Source organism: Natator depressus, chromosome 16 (genome assembly GCF_965152275.1).
Source record: "Natator depressus isolate rNatDep1 chromosome 16, rNatDep2.hap1, whole genome shotgun sequence".
Taxonomy (NCBI): Eukaryota; Metazoa; Chordata; order Testudines; family Cheloniidae; genus Natator; species Natator depressus.
The window spans coordinates 4,946,245-4,966,197 of record NC_134249.1 but is presented as its reverse complement, the minus strand read 5'-3'; the positions used below and the strand labels follow the sequence as shown (position 1 = coordinate 4,966,197).

Genomic DNA, 19,953 nt, shown 5'->3' with positions numbered 1-19,953 from the left:
TAACTTGAAGTCTTCAAATCAAGATTTGAGGACTTCATTAACTCAGCGAGAAGTTATGGGCCTACTACAGGAGTGGGTGGGTGAGGTTCTGTGGCCTGCACTGTGCAGGTCAGACTAGTTGATCATCACAGTCCCTTCCAGTCTTAAAATCTATGAGTCTGAGATAAAGCCTGGAGCAGAGTTTGTGCAGGACATTGAAACAGAAGACAGTACATTATAACATGATGCAGCATGTCAGGGAAAGTCAATGAAGGGTAAATTAATGCAGATTCCTAAAAGGTAGAAAACAATTACATGATGCAATACTTCACCAGCTTTATGCAGAGTTTTCACTGGCATTTAATCTTATGTAGTGGCAGAGGTTGTTCCATGGTTAAGGGGGTAGAAGCTACCTTTTCACTGTAAAACTAATTTTCAGCCTCTTAACTTCTCAATACAGAAAACAGTCTTCCTAAAATCTTGTATTTCACACCTCTTTCTACGATATCTTTATTCTGGAAAGTTTAGTAAAAATCAGATAAAGAATTTTAAAGTTTTGGTTTCCTGAAAATTTAGCTACAGTTAGTTTGCTTTTTGAAAAAAAATTTTGTTCATGATCTCTCTAAAATGGCTTGCTCTAGGAACTTCATATTCGTTTTGCTCTGTTGGTCTTGCTAAGGACAAGCACCTTTCAGTATTTTTGGTATCTTAGTGGGTGTTCTTGAAAGGTAAACTTTTATCATTACGTAAATGAAATTGATTCAGCTTCTGTCAAGCAAAGCAGACTAAATCATTGCTCATATTATAAAGAAACAATCATAATCTGCCCAGTCTTTAGAGTTGGTCAGAAAACTTTGGCAGAACAGAAAGTAAAATGTATTATCCTAGCAGTCAGTATACTTAACGTTGAAAGCATTTACCAATAGAGTCTACCTACAATTTTTGTTTACTAATTTCCTTTTTTAAAAAATACCAATGCACCTCTTGCAATATGTTATAAAGTGCAAAGATTGTGTGTCTTGGAAAGAACTGTAGCCTAACACTTGACAGTCAGTCAAATATGAAATATACAAAAGGAATCTATGTATTTGCTTGGAAAAAGTAAACATTTTATACTGGCATTACCATTCTAAAATTATATTATACTCAAATTAATACTGTCTTCATGTAAGATGCCATTCCTGCAAAGAAGTAGGTATATTCTTAAATGTATGCCTTGTGAGCAATTCCACTGACTTCAAATGGAGCTACTCATGTGTGAAGATAAGCACTTCCATAAATCTTTGCAGGATTGGGACCTAAGTGAATGCCCAGGGAAGACAGCAAATGATTTAAAGTATCAAAGACAAAGATACCTATAAGGGAAAGTCAGATATAAATGGAAAATTCCTTCCTGGCTTCATGGATAGTAATCACATTTTTTATGCTAGAACTTTATGAATTTCAGCTCCTACATATACATTTAACTAGGTTAATCTGTTCAATTTAGACATATGTCAGCTTGCCGTAGTCAGGAACATTGCACAGTATACAATTTGAATATTACATCATGAAATACAATCACAAATATTTTAGTGTTTATGCTGGAATGGGGAGGCCACAGAATTTTCTCTAAAATGAGAGAAACACAAGCTTCATGCAAACCAATATTCACAATATAACTGTTATGTACAAAACTCTATCAGTAACCAAAAGTCACTAAGATAACCAACATATACCTCTTCAGTAAATCTATTTTCCCCCCAAAATAGACATATCAATTAACAACAGGATATAATTAAAGGTAATAGAATTAATTTTTTTAAGAATTTAAGGATATGCATAAGTGATCAGGATCAGGGCCTTATTTATTCTTGTAATTTTTTCCCAGACTTTTATGAAAGACAACATTCTTTATTTCCACTAAATATGTTCCAAGAGACTTATGTAACACCATCTTTCAGGCTTTCTGGAAGTCCACATTTAGTAGTACAAATTGTATCCTTACATTCATACCATCCATTAATTGATTTCAACCCTGAAACAAAGTCCTTTGGCTATATTTTGACCTTATGAACACAATTTCTTTGGTTATGAATGTGGCGACCTACAGAAATTGTGTGTGATTTGAAATAATTACTGGGACATGAATCTTTTGTAACTGATTATTAAAATATAAAAACACCACAATTTTTGCAATGACAGTGTGAGGAGCACAGAATTACAATTATTAATATCATTAAAAAGCTGAACTTAGTAGATCTTGCAAACTAATGGTACATACATCAGAAAAATGTAAAAACACCCACCAAAGTTAAAATGTTCTGCTTTGTCATCACAAAATGGGAGCAGGTGCCTACATTAACTGGCTCTAAAACACAGTACAAACATTACTTAAAAAGTCAAAACACAAACCTTCCTCATGATTACACTTTTTAACAAAGAAATTATTAACAACAGATCAAAGTTCATCCCAAGCTTTCTAGGTTGCTCCTAGGATTCCTAATGCAGGACTGTTCAGTTCAAACTCATTCTCTAGATGCTAGAGCCACTCCCACCACCTCTCATATCTGAGGGAGGTGGCTCATTATCTAACCAAGTGAGTCTGCAGAATCTACTTTAACATCTCTCAGCAGCATCAATGACACCTGCTAACAGGGTGGGCTCATAGGATAACAGCACCAACCTGTTACTCTGAGATCTAGCCAGTTCCCCACTGCCAGATTAAACTTTCACCACTCACTTGTCAACCCACCTGACCTACACTGCCCAGGGAAATTCAACATTGCCTCCCAATAAAATTTTCAAAAATTATAGGCAAAGATAAAAAAAATCCATCATACGACTCTCCTACTTCCCAAAACACCCCCAAAACTGAAAGTCACAAACACAGAAAAAAATGAATGATTTGCAAACTATAGACTAAAAAGCATCAGGCTTCAGCTTGCAGATTCATATCCAGATACAAGAAACTTTTTTCGTTTCTGAGCTATAAACTACCAAGGCAGATTCACACACTTTAAAAAAAAAAAAATGCTGTGTAGTCCACACACGGCACTAAACAACATATATTTAGATGAGAAATCACCGTAATGTGTCTTTTGGATTAAAGGAATGGTTACTATAGGGCAGCGGTGAGCAAACCATGGCCTGCAGGCCACATCCGGCCAGCGGGACCATTCTGCCCAGCCCCTGAGCTCCTGGCCCGGGAGACTAGCCCCCGGCCCCTCCCCCGCTGTCCCCCCTCTCCGGCAGCCTCAGCTCACTGTGCCGCAGGCACAATGCTCTGGGCAGCAGGGCTGCGAGCTCCTAGGGGCAGGGAGCCGGGGGGTTGGATAAAGGGCAGGGGAGTTCAGGGTGGTGGTCGGGGGCAGGGGTGTGGATAGGGGTCGGGGCAATCAGAGGGCGGGGAACAGGGGGGTTGAATAGGGGCAGGGGTTCCGGGGGCGGATAGGGAGAAAGGGTGGTTGGATGGGGCAGGGGTCCGGGGCGGGGGGCAGTCAAGAAGGAGAGAAAAGGTTGGATGGGGTGGTGGGGGGCAGTCGGGGCAGAGGTTCCGGGGGTGGTCAAGGAGCAGGGGTGTTGGATGGGGCAGGGGTCCCTGGGGGGGGGCAGTCAGGAAAGAGTGGGGGGTTGGATGGGATGGCAGGAGGCAGTTAGGGGCGGGGGGGGTCTGGGGGCGGTCAGGGGACAGACAGCAGGTGGGTGCATTGGGCAGGGGTCCCGGCTGGGCCATCAGGGGGTGAGAAGCGGGGGGGGTTGGATAGGGGGCGGGGGTTGGGCCACGCCTGGCTGTTTGGTGAGGCACAGCCTCGCCTAACCAGCCCTCCATATAATATATGAAACTCGATGCAGCCCTCAGGCCAAAAAGTTCGCCCGCTCCTGCAATAGGGTTTCATTCCCCCCTCAAAAAAGCCAAATAACTAATACCTACTGAAGAGGCATTAAGATGATAATCAATAAAAGTGACTTCACTATATCCACACCTAAGATCAGTGTTTCCCAAACTGTGGGTCACAACCCCCAGGGGATCATGAGATGTTGAAAAAAGGAGGGGAAGAAAGAAAATGCAAGAAAGTCAGGATATGTTCCTGTTGAAGCAGCTTCTGTCCCGCAGGGCTGGCTGCGCTCAGCTCCCCACTCTGGCCATTGGGTCCTCGCTCCTGGCACATGCATGGGGTCACAGTGCCACTCACTTCATTTGGCTCAGCCTCCCCCCAATTCACGGGGGGCAGGCCAAACCTGAGTGGCAATCCAACACAACCCTGTGTGCCAGGGGCCATGTCACAATGCCAGGACCGAGGAGCTGAGCCCAGCCAGCCTTGCAGAACAAGAGCCACCACGGCAGGGCGGGCTCATTCTGCAACTCCCTCCCCCACCCAAAGGGGGTGACACCATGAAAAAGTTTGAGAACCACTGCTTTAGATTATTAAATCTAATTCAAAGAAAAACAATCCTGCAAACCTGTAAGCAGGCACTTAACTTTAAGCTCTGACTTCAAAAGGAGATTTCATAGGTTTAATGTCTGTAGGTTCAGTCCCTAGTTTACTTTTCACCATTTATTATTGTTAGACACTGAAAGTAAGCTAATCAAATTAATTTAAATATAAGACTGGTCCCAAAACCGATCCCTGAGGAACTCCACTGGTAACCTCCCTCCAGCCTACCAGCTCACCTTTCAGTATGACCCGTTGTAGTCTCCCTTTTAACCAATTCCTAATCCGCCTTTCAGTTTTCATATTGATCCCCATCTTTTCCAATTTAACTAATAATTCCCCATTTGACACCGTATCAAACGCCTTACTGAAATCTAGGTAAATTAGGTCCACTGTGTTTCCTTTGTCTAAAAAATCTGTTACCTTCTCAAAGAAGGAGATCAGGTTGGTTTGGCATGATCTACCTTTTGTAAAACCATGTTGTATTTTGTCCCATTTACCATTGACCTCAATGTCCTTAACTACTTTCTCCTTCAAAATTTTTTCCAAGACCTTGCATACTACAGATGTCAAACTAACAGGTCTATAGTTATCCGGATCACTTTTTTTCCCTTTCTTAAAAATTGGAACTATGTTAGCAATTCTCCAATCATACGGTACAACCCCTGAATTTACAGAGTCATTAAAAATTCTTGCTAATGGGCGTGCAATTTCATGTGCCAATTCCTTTAATATTCTTGGATGAAGATTATCTGGGCCCCCCGATTTAGTCCCATTAAGCTGTTTGAGTTTCGCTTCCACCTCAGAAATGGTAATATCTACCTCCATATCCTCATTCCCATTTGTCATGCTACCATTATCCCTAAGATCCTCATTAGTCTTATTAAAGACTGAGGCAAAGTATTTGTTTAGATATTGGGCCAAGCCTAGATTATCCTTAACCTCCACTCCATCCTCAGTGTTTAGCAGTCCCATGTCTTCTTTCTTTGTTTTCTTCTTATTTATATGGCTATAGAACCTTTTACTATTGGTTTTAATTCCCTTTACAAGGTCCAACTCTACTTGACTTTTAGCCTGTCTCACTTTATCCCTATATGTTCTGACCTCAATAAGGTAGCTTTCCTTGCTGATCCCTCCCATCTTCCACTTCCTGTATGCTTTCTGCTTTTTCTTAATCACCTCTCTGAGATGCTTACTCATCCAGCTTGGTCTACAACTCCTGCCTATGAATTTTTTCCCCTTTCTTGGGATGCAGGCTTCCGATAGCTTCTGCAGCTTTGACTTAAAATAATCCCAGGCCTCCTCTGCCTCTAGATCCATAAATTCTTCAGTCCAATCCACTTCCCTAACTAATTTCCTTAATTTTTGAAAGTGAGCCCTTTTGAAATCAAAAACCCTAGTCGCAGATTTATTTTTGTTTATTTATTTTGGAGACTACAGCGGGTCATACTGAAAGGTGAACTGTCAGGCTGGAGGGAGGTTACCAGTGGAGTTCCTCAGGGATCGGTTTTGGGACCAATCTTTTTATTACTGACCTCGGCACAAAAAGTGGGAGGGTGCTAATAAAGTTTACGGATGATACAAAGCTGGGAGGTATTGCCAATTTAGAGAAGGACAGGGATATCATACAGGAAGATCTGGATGACCTTGTAAACTGGAGTAATAGTAATAGGATGAAATTTAATAGTGAGAAGTGTAAGGTCATGCATTTAGGGTTTAATAACAAGAATTTTAGTTATAAGCATGATCAATTAGAAGTAACGGAGGAGGAGAAGGACCTTGGAGTATTGGTTGATCACAGGATGGCTATGAGCCGCCAACGTGATATGGCCATGAAAAAAGCTAATGCGGTCTTGGGATGCATCAGGCGAGGTATTTCTAGTAGAGATAAGGAGGTGTTAGTACCGGTATACAAGGCACTGGTGAGACCTCACCTGGAATAGTGTGTGCAATTCTGGTCTCCCATGTTTAAGAAGGATGAATTCAAACTGGAACAGGTACAGAAAAGGGCTACTAGGATGATCCGAGGAATGGAAAATTTGTCTTATGAAAGGCGACTCAAGGAGCTTGGCTTCTTTAGCCTAACCAAAAGAAGGTTGAGGGGAGATATGATTGTTTTCTATAAATATATCAGAGGGATAAATACCAGAGAGGGAGAGGAATTATTTAAGCTCAGTACCAATGTGGACGCAAGAACAAATGGATATACACTGGCCATCGGGAAGTTTAGACTTGAAATTAGAGGAAGGTTTCTAACCATCAGAGGAGTGAAGTCCTGGAATAGCCTTCCAAGGGAAGCAGTGGGGGCAAAAGACCTATCTGGCTTCAAGATTAAACTCGGTAAGTTTATGGAGGAGATGGTATGATGATTTTGGCAATTAACTGATCTTTAAATATTCATGGTAAATAGGCCCAATGGCCTGTGATGGGATGTTAGATGGAGTGGGATCTGAGTTACTACAGAGAATTCTATCCTGGGTGTCTGGCTGGTGAGTCTTGCCTATATACTCAGGGTTCAGCTGATCGCCATATTTGGGGTCGGGACGGAATTTTCCTCCAGGGCAGATTGGAGGAGGCCCTGGAGATTTTTCGCCTTCCTCTGTAGCATGGGGCACGGGTCACTTGCTGGAGGATTCTCTGCACCTTGAAGTCTTTAAACCATGATTCGAGGACTTCAGTAGCTCAGACATAGGTGAGAGGTTTATCGCAGGAGTGGGTGGGTGAGATTCTGTGGCCTGCGTTGTGCAGGAGGTCAGACTAGATGTTCATGATGGTCCCTTCTGACCTTAATAATATCTATGAATCTATTAATTTCATTTCTGTTTTTACCTCAGTTTCCCTTACTACCTCTCATGCACTAATAGAATGCTGTTGATTTTGGTTTCAAAGCTATGAAAGAGGTTTAATAAACTTGTGATTTAAAAAATTAATAAAGTACTTCCATTAATAACGATTTTTTTAATAAACAGAACTTAACATATTAGACCTAAATAATTTTAAAATGCCTATTTGAAGGAACTTTAAAACATTTATTTTTAAAACAAAATTCATTTTTTTAAGATACTGGAGTGTGCGTACACATAACCACTAAGTAAAAAATACGCCAATATGGATTTTTTTTTTTTAATTTCCTCCCAGGCTGAATCTAAATTTGAGCCAACAATATTTTTTTAGAGCAAACTTTACAAACCAGACCTGAAAATATGGTTTTATGACCCCCGCTACCAGGACAATCTCATATTGTAGTACCAGGTTGAGTAACCGAGAACACCGATCAGGGAAATAACCCACTTCCTTCCCTGACAATCCGAGGGATGCACCCCACCCATGTACTTATTCTCTACACCAATACTGATTTGGACTCTTAATACACTGCATGGGTGCCTACCCGAGCCCATTTATCCACTGGCGCTTTAAAAACTCCCACACCCCAATCTGGATATATGCTGGTTATGTGATATGTATGTACCTTGTGAACCTTGTAACCGATACTTGCAATCCCCCATAACCCAAGCCAAACCCCAGATGTACAGTACCTTGCCTCTTAACTTGTGTAAATTTGATTTTAAACATTAACTTTAATAAAATTTTTAAATCTGTTTTTATCAAGAACAGCTTTTGATTATAAAAGGTGCTCAGCAAACTGTTTAAGGAAAAACCTGCTCTACCTCAAAGAGCCTTCTTCCCTCTTAGTCTTTGAACAGTTCTCAGTCAATAGCAGAGATACTAAAATCTCCCATGATAAAAGCTGTAGCTTTTAGCCATCTATCTGCGCGCGCACATGCACACACGCACACACACACACACGCACACACCCTTGTTTGTCTGAAAAGAGACTTCCGGATCTGCTTGAGACTTCCAGATCTACTTTCTCTAACTGCCCTGAAGGCCTACAGCAAGATCCCAGAATCCCCTGGTGTGAACCTTCCCCTGGCTACCTTTATTATTATTCTTCATTTATACATCCAGACTCTCTGCTATGCCATCCCAAATATTTATAACATTTCTCTGCAGAACTAATAGCTTCCATCGCCTATTCGCACTGCTTTATTTTCCTCTATCCCTTGTAAACCCAGTATAAGGATATTTAAAATATCCAGTCATTTTTCAGGCTCAGATATAGATTTTAATTTCACATTATACTGGGCCAAATTCTGATGTGATACAACAATTTGCAGTGGGGTAAATTACAACACTTCTAATAACCAAAAGGGCTTTTGCTGATACAGAAATTTTGGGAGGAAAAAAACCAAAATCCTATAGACATTGCTATACCAGCAAAAGTTTCTAGTCTAGACCTGGCCTGAGACTCCTTTGACCTACTTACATCCACTTCACCAATGTGTAATGGTTTTTCTACACTACAGTTTTTACCTCATTAACTGATTGCCAATTAACTCAAGATCATTAACAAGTTTGCAAAGGTTAGGCTGCATTCTCCCCAAACTTTTATTCCATGATAAGAACATAAGAACAGCCATACTGGGTCAGACCAATGGTCCATCTAAAGCCCAGTATCCTGTCTTCTGACAGTGGCCAATGCCAGATCATTCAGAGGAAATGAAAAGAACAGGCAATCACTGAGTGACCTATCCTGTCGTCCACTCCCAGCTTCTGGCAATCAGACATTGAAAAAGAAAGTCTAAATCAGCATAATATAAGGATTTTCTAGATGAACAGTGAGTGTGTAGCAAGCTGAGATGTAAATCTACAGCACCCTAGCTTGCCACACAGCAACTGATAGTGTGAACCTTCCTATTGCGCACTAGAAGTACCCCAGTGTGTTTTCACAAAATGCAGGTTAATGCACACCCAGGAACTTGGTGCTTTGTGCTTGAGAGCAGGGTCCATGCAGACAGCTAGCACAGCACGCCACGGCACTGAAGAGTCATACCTCAGCTTGCTGTATGCTATTTTTCTAGACAAGCCCTTACACCCAGAGGAGACAGAAGCTGAAGGATCTTCAGAGGGTGAGTTAGACCAACATATGGGACATCTTAACTGCTAACAAAAAAAAAAAAAAAAAAAAAAGCATGATCTCAACTTGGGTGAGCTAACCCACATTATCTGACTTGGATAAAAAATTAGGAGAGGGGACAAAGCAAGTTGAACTTGAGCTAGGAACCCAAACCTGAGTTGCCACGTCTTCGCTGCTATTTATGTTTTGACCTGAATTAGGAACACACCTTTTTCTTTTTGCAGTGAAGACATACCCCAGTTCTAACAAAGGTTCTAACTTAGGGCTTGTCTACACCCCCCAATCTTAGGGCTTGTCTACCAATCCCCAACTAAATCATCCCAGCCAGGGCTTTGCCAAGCCTGACCTTAAAAACCTCAAAGGAAGGAGATTCCACCACCTCCCTAGGTAACGCATTCCAGTATACATATAAATTGTTCCAATACCCCTGTACTGACAATGATAGGGGAAAGTGATCTAACACTTATGAAAAACCTGGTCAAATAGGTGAGTCTCATGCTAACGCTAAAAGATGAGAAATGATTGTATACCTAATTAGCTACATACATAATTACAGTGCACCGACTAGCATCATATACAATAATTAAACAAGACCATCTGGAAGGATCTCATTCTTTGCTCCATCCCTTATGATTGTATTTCACAGGTCTGCAGCACGTGCCCAGTGCTATCACTACCCACCCCACTTCAGAAATAGTCCCTTTTCCCCCACACTCCAACCCTTGTAAAAGGCACTGACTGGGTGTCCTCCTTTAATCTTTCCTCAAGAGCTCCTTTATGAACTTGCCAGTCAAAGATGCCAGAAAGCCATTACACATCGTGCACGTGTCCAGGGAAGGTGGTATCTCATCTGACTCACCTAAATACAGAAATACAGTATTACAGGCTCACTCCAGGCTTCCTTAGATAACAGACTGGGAGAGGGATGGTCTCCTTCCTTTTCCCCCCATAGAAAAACAGCTGTTGTCCTGGATTGCTCAGTCCTGGAACAAAATGAGCAGCCCACAGAAGTTCCCCACCAAGTCATATAACCCCATTACTTACATTGGTCTTATTTTATCCCACAGTTTCTCAATTATTTCCCAGTGCTGAACAACTCCATTATCTGAACATAAAATCTTAAATCCTTTTTGACTCCCTTACTTCCTACTGTAACTTTATTCCACTCATGTTCTTATCAATGCCTCGACTAGGTAGATGTAAGTCATCTGTACCCTGCTTAGAAAAGGCACAATCAAAACCTTTACCATGCAACTCATGCAAACTGGCTGCTTCTGTTGTCTTTGTCTCCCCTCTACTTGTGTTATGGCTGAAAAATCCAACGCCCATCTGATTGGCTAAAGGGGCAGGGAATCAGTTTCTCCATCAATGGAAGGAACAAGGATAGCTTATTCCAAAAGGGTTATCACTCACATACTGTACATGATAAACAGCCTCATTCATTTCTATTCCCTTACCCCAACAAATCAATGTTTGTTAGTACAAAGTCAACACATCCAGATGTACTTTCCATACTAGTTAACCACTAAATTGGATTCACATAGTACAAAATAATCAAGAGACACTCAAGAAACAAATCTAAAACAAAAAGGAGGCAGATGATTAGCAGTTAATCCATAAAATATTAAAAATCAGAAACTTCTTCCCAAAAATGCAGTATGATTGAACCAGTTCACTATGGACATATTCAGTAGTACAATATTTTTAAATTATTGTAACATTCAGATTAGTTTCAATTACTCAGAATTTTAAGAAACGTAAAAGATAATACCTCATACTAGCCAGAACTTCTTCACATGATTAAAAAACCACCCCAAGCCCATCAGATGACATTCATAACAAATATTATTCATTCTCTCATCCTCCTCCATCGCCCAAATTTCCATCTTTTTATGATAATTTTTATGTCTTTACTAAAGGCCTGACCTACAAACAGTCACTCTCACAGAGGCTCATTAAATTAAATATGACTTTATGTGTAAATAACTACACATCCGTAAGTTACTAATTACAGGACCAGACCTTTAGCTTTCAAGATCTTTGGTGCAGGTATCATGTTTTGTTCTTTTCAGGTCCCAGCACACTTTGCATTATAGAATCACAGATTCATAGAAATGTAGAGCTGGAATGGACCTCAAGAGGTCATCTAATCCAGCCCCTGTACTAAGGCAGCACCAAGTAAACCGAGACCACCCAGCAGGTGTTTGTCTATTCTGTTTCTAAAAACCTCCAGTGATAGGGATTCCATGCCTCCCTTGGAAACCTATTCCAATGCTTAACTATCCTTATCATTAGAAACTTTTTCCTAATATCTAACCTAAATCTCCTTTGCCACAGATTAAGCCCATTACTTCTTGTCCTACCTTCAGTGGACATCGAGAACAACTGATCACTGTCTTCTTTATAACAGCCCTTAACATATTTGAAGATTTATCAATTACCCCATCACTCATCTTTTCTCAAGGCTAAACATGCCAAGTTTTTTTAACCTCTCCTCATGAGTCAGGTTTTCTAAACCTTTTATAATTTTCTTGCTCTCCTCTGGACTCTCTCCAGTTAATCCACATCTTTCCTAAAGTATGATACCCAGAACTGGACACAGTACTCCAGCTGAGGCCTGATCAGCACTGGCACATATTCAATTTCTGATCCACTATAATCCCCAGATCCTTTTCAACAGTATTACTGCCTAGCCACTTATTCCCCATTTTGTATTTGTACATTTAATTTTTCCTTCCTAAGTGCACTATTTTGCATTTGTATTTATTGAATTTCATCTTGTTGATTTCAGACCAATTCTCCAATTTGTCAAGGTCATTTTGAATTCTAACCCTATTAAAGTCTGACATTTTTAAATCAGCAGGTCTGGATAATTTGCATCCAAGAGTTTTAAAAGAACTGGATTTTATTTTCAATAACTCTTGGCACTCGGGGGAAGTTCCAAAAGACTGGAAGAAAATTAATGTGGTGCCAATATTTAAAAAGGGTAAGCAGTATGACCCGGGTAATTATAGGCCTGCCAGTCTGACATTGATCCCAGGCAAGATAATGGAGTGGCTGATATGGGACTTGATTAATAAAGAATTAAAGGAGGGTAATATACTTAATAACAATCAACATAGGTTTATGGAAAATAGATCCTGTCAATCTAACTTGATATTTTTTATGAGTCTTACAAGTTTGGTTGATAAAGATAATAGTGTTGATGTAATACTCTTAGGCTTTTATAAGGCATTTGAATTGGTACCACATGACAGTTTGATTAAAAAACTAGAAAGATATAAAATTAACATGGCACACATTAAATGGATTAAAATCAGGCTAGCTGATAGTCTCAAAATAGAATTATAAACGGGTAACCATAATCAAAAGGATGTGTTTCCAGATGATTGCCGCAGGGATTGGTTCTTGACCCTACGCTATTTTGCATTTTTATCAATGACCTCGAAGTAAACAAACCCAACACTGATAAAGTTCTCAAATGACACAAAATTTGAGCGAGTGGTAAATAACAATGAGGACAGATCACTGAGCCAGAAAGATCTGGATTGCTTGATAAACTGGGCACAAGCAAACAATGTGTGTTCTAATACAGGTAAATGTAAATATGTACATCTAGGAACAAAGAATGTAGGCCATACTGGCAGGATAGGGAACTCTATCCTGGGAAGCAGTGACTCTATAAAAGATGATTGGGGGTGGGTTGTTTTGGTTTTGGGGGTTTTTTTCAGGGAGGGGGGGAGGAGAGGGAGGGTCTGGGGGTGGATAATCTGCTGAACCTGAGCTCCCAGTGCAACATTGTGGCCAAAAGGGCTAATGCAATCCTTGGATGCATCAACAGGGGAATCTCAGGCAGGAGTAGAGATGTTATTTTACCCTGTATTTGGCACTGGTGCGACCACTGCTGGTATACTGCATCCAGTTCTACTGCTCACAATTCAAAAAGGATATTGATAAATTGTAGAGGATTCAGAGAAGATCAGCAAGAATGATTAAAGGATTAGAAAACATGCCTCATATTAATAGACTCAAAGAGCTCAGTCTAGTTAGTTTAACAACAAGCAGGATACACGGTGACTTGATTACAGTCTATAAGTACCTACATGGGAAACAAATATTTAATAATGGGCTCTTCACTCTGGCAGAGAAAGGTTTAACACAATTCTGGATGTTGAAGCTACACAAATTCAGACTTGAAAAAAAGGCATAAATTTGTAACAGTGATAGTAATTAATCATGGAACAATCTACCATGGGTAGTGGTGGATTCTCCATCACTGACAATATTTAAATCAAGAGATTGGGTGTTCTTCTAAAGATCTGTTCTAGGAATTATTTTTGAGGAAGTTCTGTGGTCTGTAATATACAGGAGGCCAAATCAGATGATCACAATGGTCCTTTCTGGCCACAGAATCTATGAATCTGAGTAGTCTCACTGAAGCCAACAGGAATATTTGCATACATAAAGTTAAACACATGCATAAATATCTGCAGGATTGGGGCCTATGCAATCACCCTATCTTAAAAATATGCACACACTATTCCAGTTGAATCCAAGAGGATCTATATGTATTAATATAATGGCAGTATTGAGTTCTATGTACACCATATGAGGGAAGTATGGTTACTGCGAGAACCCTTACTTTGGAATTTATTGACATTTGAGGATTGAAAGGCCCAATCCTGCAAACCCCTCTATGTGCACAGCTTCAGTGAGCATTCTACATGCTGAGGACTTCTAGAATTGAGTCCAAAGACTGTACCCTAAATAATACAAATACTTACATTAAGTTAAAAAAAAAGGAAAATCTTTTTAGAACACTGGTTTCTATTGATTTCTCTGACACACTTGCATAATCAAAAATTTAATTACACGTCACCACAGCAGTGAAACTACACCTACATAACCAAATATATTAGAAAAATATTATGTATTTAAATTATTCTATAATACTGGAAATAATGTAATAATTAAATTTCATACTGTGCTTATGCAAAAATTATTTATCATTTAACATGCCATTATTTTATGTTTGTCCCCCGACTGAGGACTAGGTTCCTGGAAAATTTCCACTTCCAAAGTACAGTCTTTCTGTAATTTATGCTACAAAAATTAGGTTTTGAAATCTATTTACAGCAGTTTCTTTTCTTTTCCACTGTCACACAACTCAAAAATAGGCAAACAAATTTTGCTCAACTTTCCAGAAAAAAAAGTTCCCTTTGAAATTTCAGCCGAGAAGATTTTCTCCAGAATGTAAGAGCATATGAAAAATAGGTTAAGGTTGAGAATTCTAGTATAACCTAAACTATAGCTTTCACCACCAGCAAAAGATACAATGGAAGCCATTGTTTAAAGGAAACCGATACGCACACAGTTAAAGGTTGTAAAGGTTACAGTACACACACCTACAGTACAACGGCATCCCCGCAACTTGCAATCTAGTGCTATTGCATTTTCAATCTCTGCAGAGGAAATGGGTTACACATATTTTAAATATCTATATGCATTAGCAGTTTAGTACATGTAGAGATCAAAAATATAGGACTTGAAACTTCAAGTCCTATATTTTTGATTATAAACTTCTAAGACATTAATGTAAAATACAAGGCAACAGAACCTCTTATGTACTGTAACTGAATATATGCCACTATTCATAATCAAAATAATGTAGCGACCAATTTATTACATCCCCGGCCTAAAATACACCAATCATCAGGGCTTCTCCCAAGATTTTAGGGTGAGGATGTGGGGCTCGGCAGAGCAGAGGGAAAAAAAGAGAAGCGTCAAAAAATCTCCTCTTGGAAAAAAGAATTAAATTCATGAATCTTCAAAAATATTTTGGAATACTCTTAGACTAAGCTGAAGTTATAGTGTGCAGTTCAATTAAAAAAATTCTTGCAGGATATGAGTTTGGAAAAGCCACCACCTTTAAGGCTTTTGAATGAAACCATGAACAAAATATTGACAAGGATTGTTTAATCCAATTTAATGCACTGTGTATAATTTCTACAACGTGACACTCCAGTGTGTTTGTGCCACTATTTGTTAATGACTATGGTACTTTATTCTATACTTGCTGAAAAAAATTCAGGAAGAGGGTGTGTCTTTTTTCTGGAGATAAATGCAAAAGTAAAAATATAAAGTTGTATTTCTGAATATTTTCTCCTCCACCCAACACTTTTCCTGCTTTACAAGTCTTTCCATCAACCCAATAAATGAGAACAGGGTGAAAAATAGATCCTTCTCCCTGCATTTATCAGGAAGTCCAGACTTTAATTTCAAGTGAATATCAAGTAACAGTGAAACAATCAGAGCACCAAACACATTTTAGGGGGTTAAATTCAAATTTGAAAATTCATTTCAGAAAAATTCATTCCAGATTGAAATTTAATTTAAAGGGGGGGGGCTAAATTTAAGTTATTGGAGTGTGGAAGCACAAGTTGCAGAAACTTGTGTTCAAAATTCAAAAATGTTCTTTTCAAATTAAATGCTGCAGCTGTGGAGCCAGCCATCTTGCTATTTTGTCCCCATTTTAGAGAGGAGGCTGTGTCAAGGTTGGTAAGACTCAAATGTTGACCTAATCTTCCACACTCTCTTTTGTATGCAAAGCCATGTATATCATTTATATGTGCTTTTATTGAAACAATGAAAGCTTCAGTGCTCTTTTGTTGTTTATTTTTAAAAGATCAATACCAACAACCCAGTATTCAAGGGCAACCCTACAATAACAAACCAGTGTGTGTAGTCCACTACTTGCAGGCAACCTTATAATAACAAAATGCGCGCACAACACTATGAAAACATTAATTATGGAAAGGTTTCAATCTCAAACTCCAGAAGGATTATAAACAGAGAAGTGAAAAGGATTTTTAAAATTATGGAAAATATCATGGCAGCGCCCTTTTTAGCTACTTTAGTTTTATTAAAAATTACAATATTCAAATCTACAGTTAATTTTGTTCATAATAATGTTAATTATGCAAATTTCTATTATCAAAGCAGATTTTACAATAAATCTATGTAATACTACATTTATATGATCCACAGTATCTGAAATAGTTTCAGTATATGTGTAAAAAACCTACTATGGAAATTTTTTATCTTTACAAAAGAAGAAGTAGGAAATTAAATGACTGGAAACTATGTTTTAATTATACCAGGACAAACCATCAGAAAAACCAAGAAATTCAAAACCAAAACTGATATTCTACTCTTAATTTTGCTTTCCCTCGTGTTTTTCTGATCTGTGTGTAGAACCTTATTGTTTAAAAGCATTTTTGCATGAAATCCAAAATCACCAAAAAAAAAAAAAATTTGGGTGTGTCCACAGAAAAATTTCTATATTTTTTCTTTATTTCTTCCTTATTTAAGACAACTAACTTTAAATATTACAAAACACCAAAATCAACCGTGCCACACTATGAGAGCAAGTTCAAAATTACAATGAAGCACAATTCATAATTGCTTCATAACAGCAATTCTCTTACTTTCCCCAAAGTAATATTTTATTGCAGTTGATTGATATATGCTTGTCTAAAACTTAAATTAGATTCATTCTCAAGCAGTCGCTGTTTTACAATAATATTTTCTTCCAAAACAGGAAAAAACCTGAATTCGTCCAAATTCCAGCTTAATTTTCATTTACATATTAACAGGGCTTTGCTTCAAAAACACAAAATTTGTTCCTACGAGCCTAGCCCACCCAACTAGCTGGTCTGTGAATATGCAAAACATTCTGCCCTCAAATCCCCAGCAAATTCTTGCAATTCAAACTTTTTAAAAATAAGAAATAGCAAATATTTCCTCTTTTTTCAATTTTAATTTCTTTTTATTTACGAAATAGTCTCCCCTAGGTGGCGCCGTTTTAATGGAAAAAAACTACCGTTTGGAGGAAAAATTAGAAAAAAAAAAAACTGAGAAAGAGAAAGGGCCTAAAAGCGGGGAGCCGGGGGGCCGAGCGGGGCGGGGGCGGCGGGGCGCGGCGGCCCCGCTCCGGGCGCTTCGCGGGCGGCTGCGCCGGCGGTCCGAGCTGACATGGCTGCTCGGCGCCGCTTTGTTCCCGGCGCCGGCCAGGGCCGGGCGGCGGGCAGAGCCGGGCGCCCCGCGCCGAGCCCCGCGGCCGCCCGCGCCGAGCGGGCGTCCCCCGAGGCTCCCCGCGCCGGCCGCCCTTACCTGCTCTCCCGGCGGCGCCGCCGCCGGCTCCGGGGCGCTGCTGTCCGGCTGGCTCATCGGGCTCGGGCGGGAGGGAGCGAGCCCCGCTGCTCCCGGGCCTGCGATCCGCGGCGCGCTTCACAATGCAGCCGCCGCCGCCGCCGCCTTTCCGCCCTGCGGGGACTGGAGGGACGCGAGTGGGGGCGATGCCCGCGGCGCGGGTGGGCGGCTCGCCGGGCTGCTGCAGCCCCCCTTCCCCCGGGGCGCCGGCCGCCGCCGCCGCCTTCAGCAAGGGCGCTGCTGCGGGCAGGGCGAGTCCCGGTGCGGAGCCCGCGCGGCCGCCATCACAGCAGCTCTGGGGGCAGCTCCAGCCTCAGCACATTCAGATCAAGCAGCAGCAGGAGCAGGGGGCTGAGTCTGACCGAGCTGAGCGCTGCAGGACCCGGGGCTCTGCCCTCTCCGCCCCTCCATGCCCAGCCCAGGACGCCGCCGCAGCCTGCCGCGCTAGGGCCCCTGGCGCTGCCCCGGGCTTGGCACCATCAGCCGCGGGGCAGCTCGCTGCTGCCCATGCCACGTCCGGGAAGATCAGCTCCAACTTCGCAAGGTGCTTGACTCTGAGCCCAGCCTCAGGGCCCAGCGGCAGGGGGTCCCCACGCAGCAGCAGGCTCTCAGTACTGGCACTTTCCGAAATTCGGAGGATTATTTTTCGGTGGGAGGAAGGCAGCGGTGGGTTAATCTGAGCTCCGAGAAACAAATAAATAAATAAAAATCAGGGACTACTTTTTTGAAAACCACAGAAAGCAGCAATTTCCCCAGGAGCCTCCCAGCACTGTTGTTGGTAGGGATTTGGTGCCCTTTGCCAACCTCCTCCAAACAGGATGGAGAGAGGACCTGAAATTGGCATGAGCCAAAAGAAACGTGGGACAGTGCAGGACTGGCAGCTAATCATATGTGGGCTCCCAACCTTAAGGCCAGAAATGTGGGTGTGCCTCTGAAAAAGTGTCATCTTTGGGCTCTGCTCTTCCCTGGGAGCCACAGCCCTCTGTCACATTCATTTCCAGGGTTCATGGACGGCAGCTCCAGGGGAAGCCTGTTGTTCTCTCCCCTGCTCAATTTGGAATGTAACTCTGTTCAGGTCTGATTATCAGGGGCCTCAATTTGCAGAACTTGGGAGTTCTACCTGAATATTTATGGAAATAATTTATTATCTCATTTCATAATCATCCCCAAATCCAGATTCTAATGATGGAATTCGAAAAGCAACTTTAAAACTACCTGTTGTGTGAGAAGTCTGAGGGGCAGGGCATTTTAAAAGTAAGTTTGAACAACTTTTTATAATGTCTTCATGAAGCAGAGTTTACCACCCCCAAGAAGCTTCTGGGTGGTGTCTGCAGGCCCTTTGCCATTCCCTTCTGTCTTGTGGGACTTCTCAAGTGAGAGCTCTTGGGGAAGAATATAAGTAGTACATAACTTCCCTTGAAGACAGGTTTCAGAGTAGCAGCCGTGTTAGTCTGTATTTGCAAAAAGAAAAGGAGTACTTGTGGCACCTTAGAGACTAACAAATTTATTTGAGCATAAGCTTTCGTGAGCTACAGCTCACTTCATCGGATGCATTATGCTCAAATAAATTTGTTTGTCTCTAAGGTGCCACAAGTACTCCTTTTCTTTTTCCTTTGAAGAGTGGCACACCTGAGGTGACCAGTGAATAATACAGCTGCCCCTCCCCCTCCATGAGCTTAATCAGTATAAATTATGGAAAGATTTAAAGTAAAAGTTGCAGCTGCATTTCTGTTTAAAGCCACATTTTGCATTTTCTCACACTCTACACAAAAAGGCCCCAGACAATATCAAAATATGAAATATTATTCATTTTGGAACTAAAGAGTCAAATAATGCTGGTAACCCACTTATAGATCTCAAGCCCAGCATGGTCCTGGTGCAGTCTCCTCAGCTGCAATCTTGAACTTCAGCGCTAGCTCCTCTCCAAAACTCATACGGAGCAGACAGGCAAAATGGCATTTATTTACATCTAGGGTTAGGGTTAAGAGAGAGTTCTCCCCACCACTTAACTACTCCAGCCCCTGTGCACAGCAGAAGCTTTGTTGGCAGGCTGACATAACAGTATCTGTACAGGAATTTATGTCGCTGGGGGTGGGGTGAATTGACATAAATTATGCTGACATGACTTGTAGTGTAGACATAGCCTAATTTGGTAGCCGAGGTAAGCTCTTACTACTTATTAGCGAGACAAAGGTAGTATCTTTTCTTGGACGAGCTTCTGTTGGTGAAAGAGACAAGGTTTCAGATTTACACAGAGCTGTTCTTCAGGTCTGTGAAAGGTACTCAAGAGGTCACAGCTAAATAAAAGGGGAACAGATTGTTTAGCATAAGTAGTTAACACATATTGTAAGAGATGATTCAAGGTGAAGT

General features: G+C 41.0%; 1 protein-coding gene across 15 annotated transcripts in view; it reads right to left on the bottom strand.

The window, feature by feature from the left end:
- Positions 1 to 17,655, bottom strand: part of ZNF618 (zinc finger protein 618) — a 313,429-nt gene extending 295,774 nt beyond the window's left edge. For 3 of the 15 annotated variants that reach the window (XM_074974154.1, XM_074974156.1, XM_074974155.1), the window contains exon 1: positions 17,545 to 17,654. In XM_074974154.1, the coding sequence (XP_074830255.1) occupies positions 17,545 to 17,601 (57 nt within the window). In that variant the 5' untranslated portion in view covers positions 17,602 to 17,654. Of the gene's footprint in view, positions 1 to 17,544 lie in introns of all 15 variants that reach the window. The other 12 variants (XM_074974144.1, XM_074974145.1, XM_074974149.1 and 9 more) reach the window with 7 other exon arrangements.
- Between the last annotated feature and the right edge of the window lie 2,298 nt (positions 17,656 to 19,953).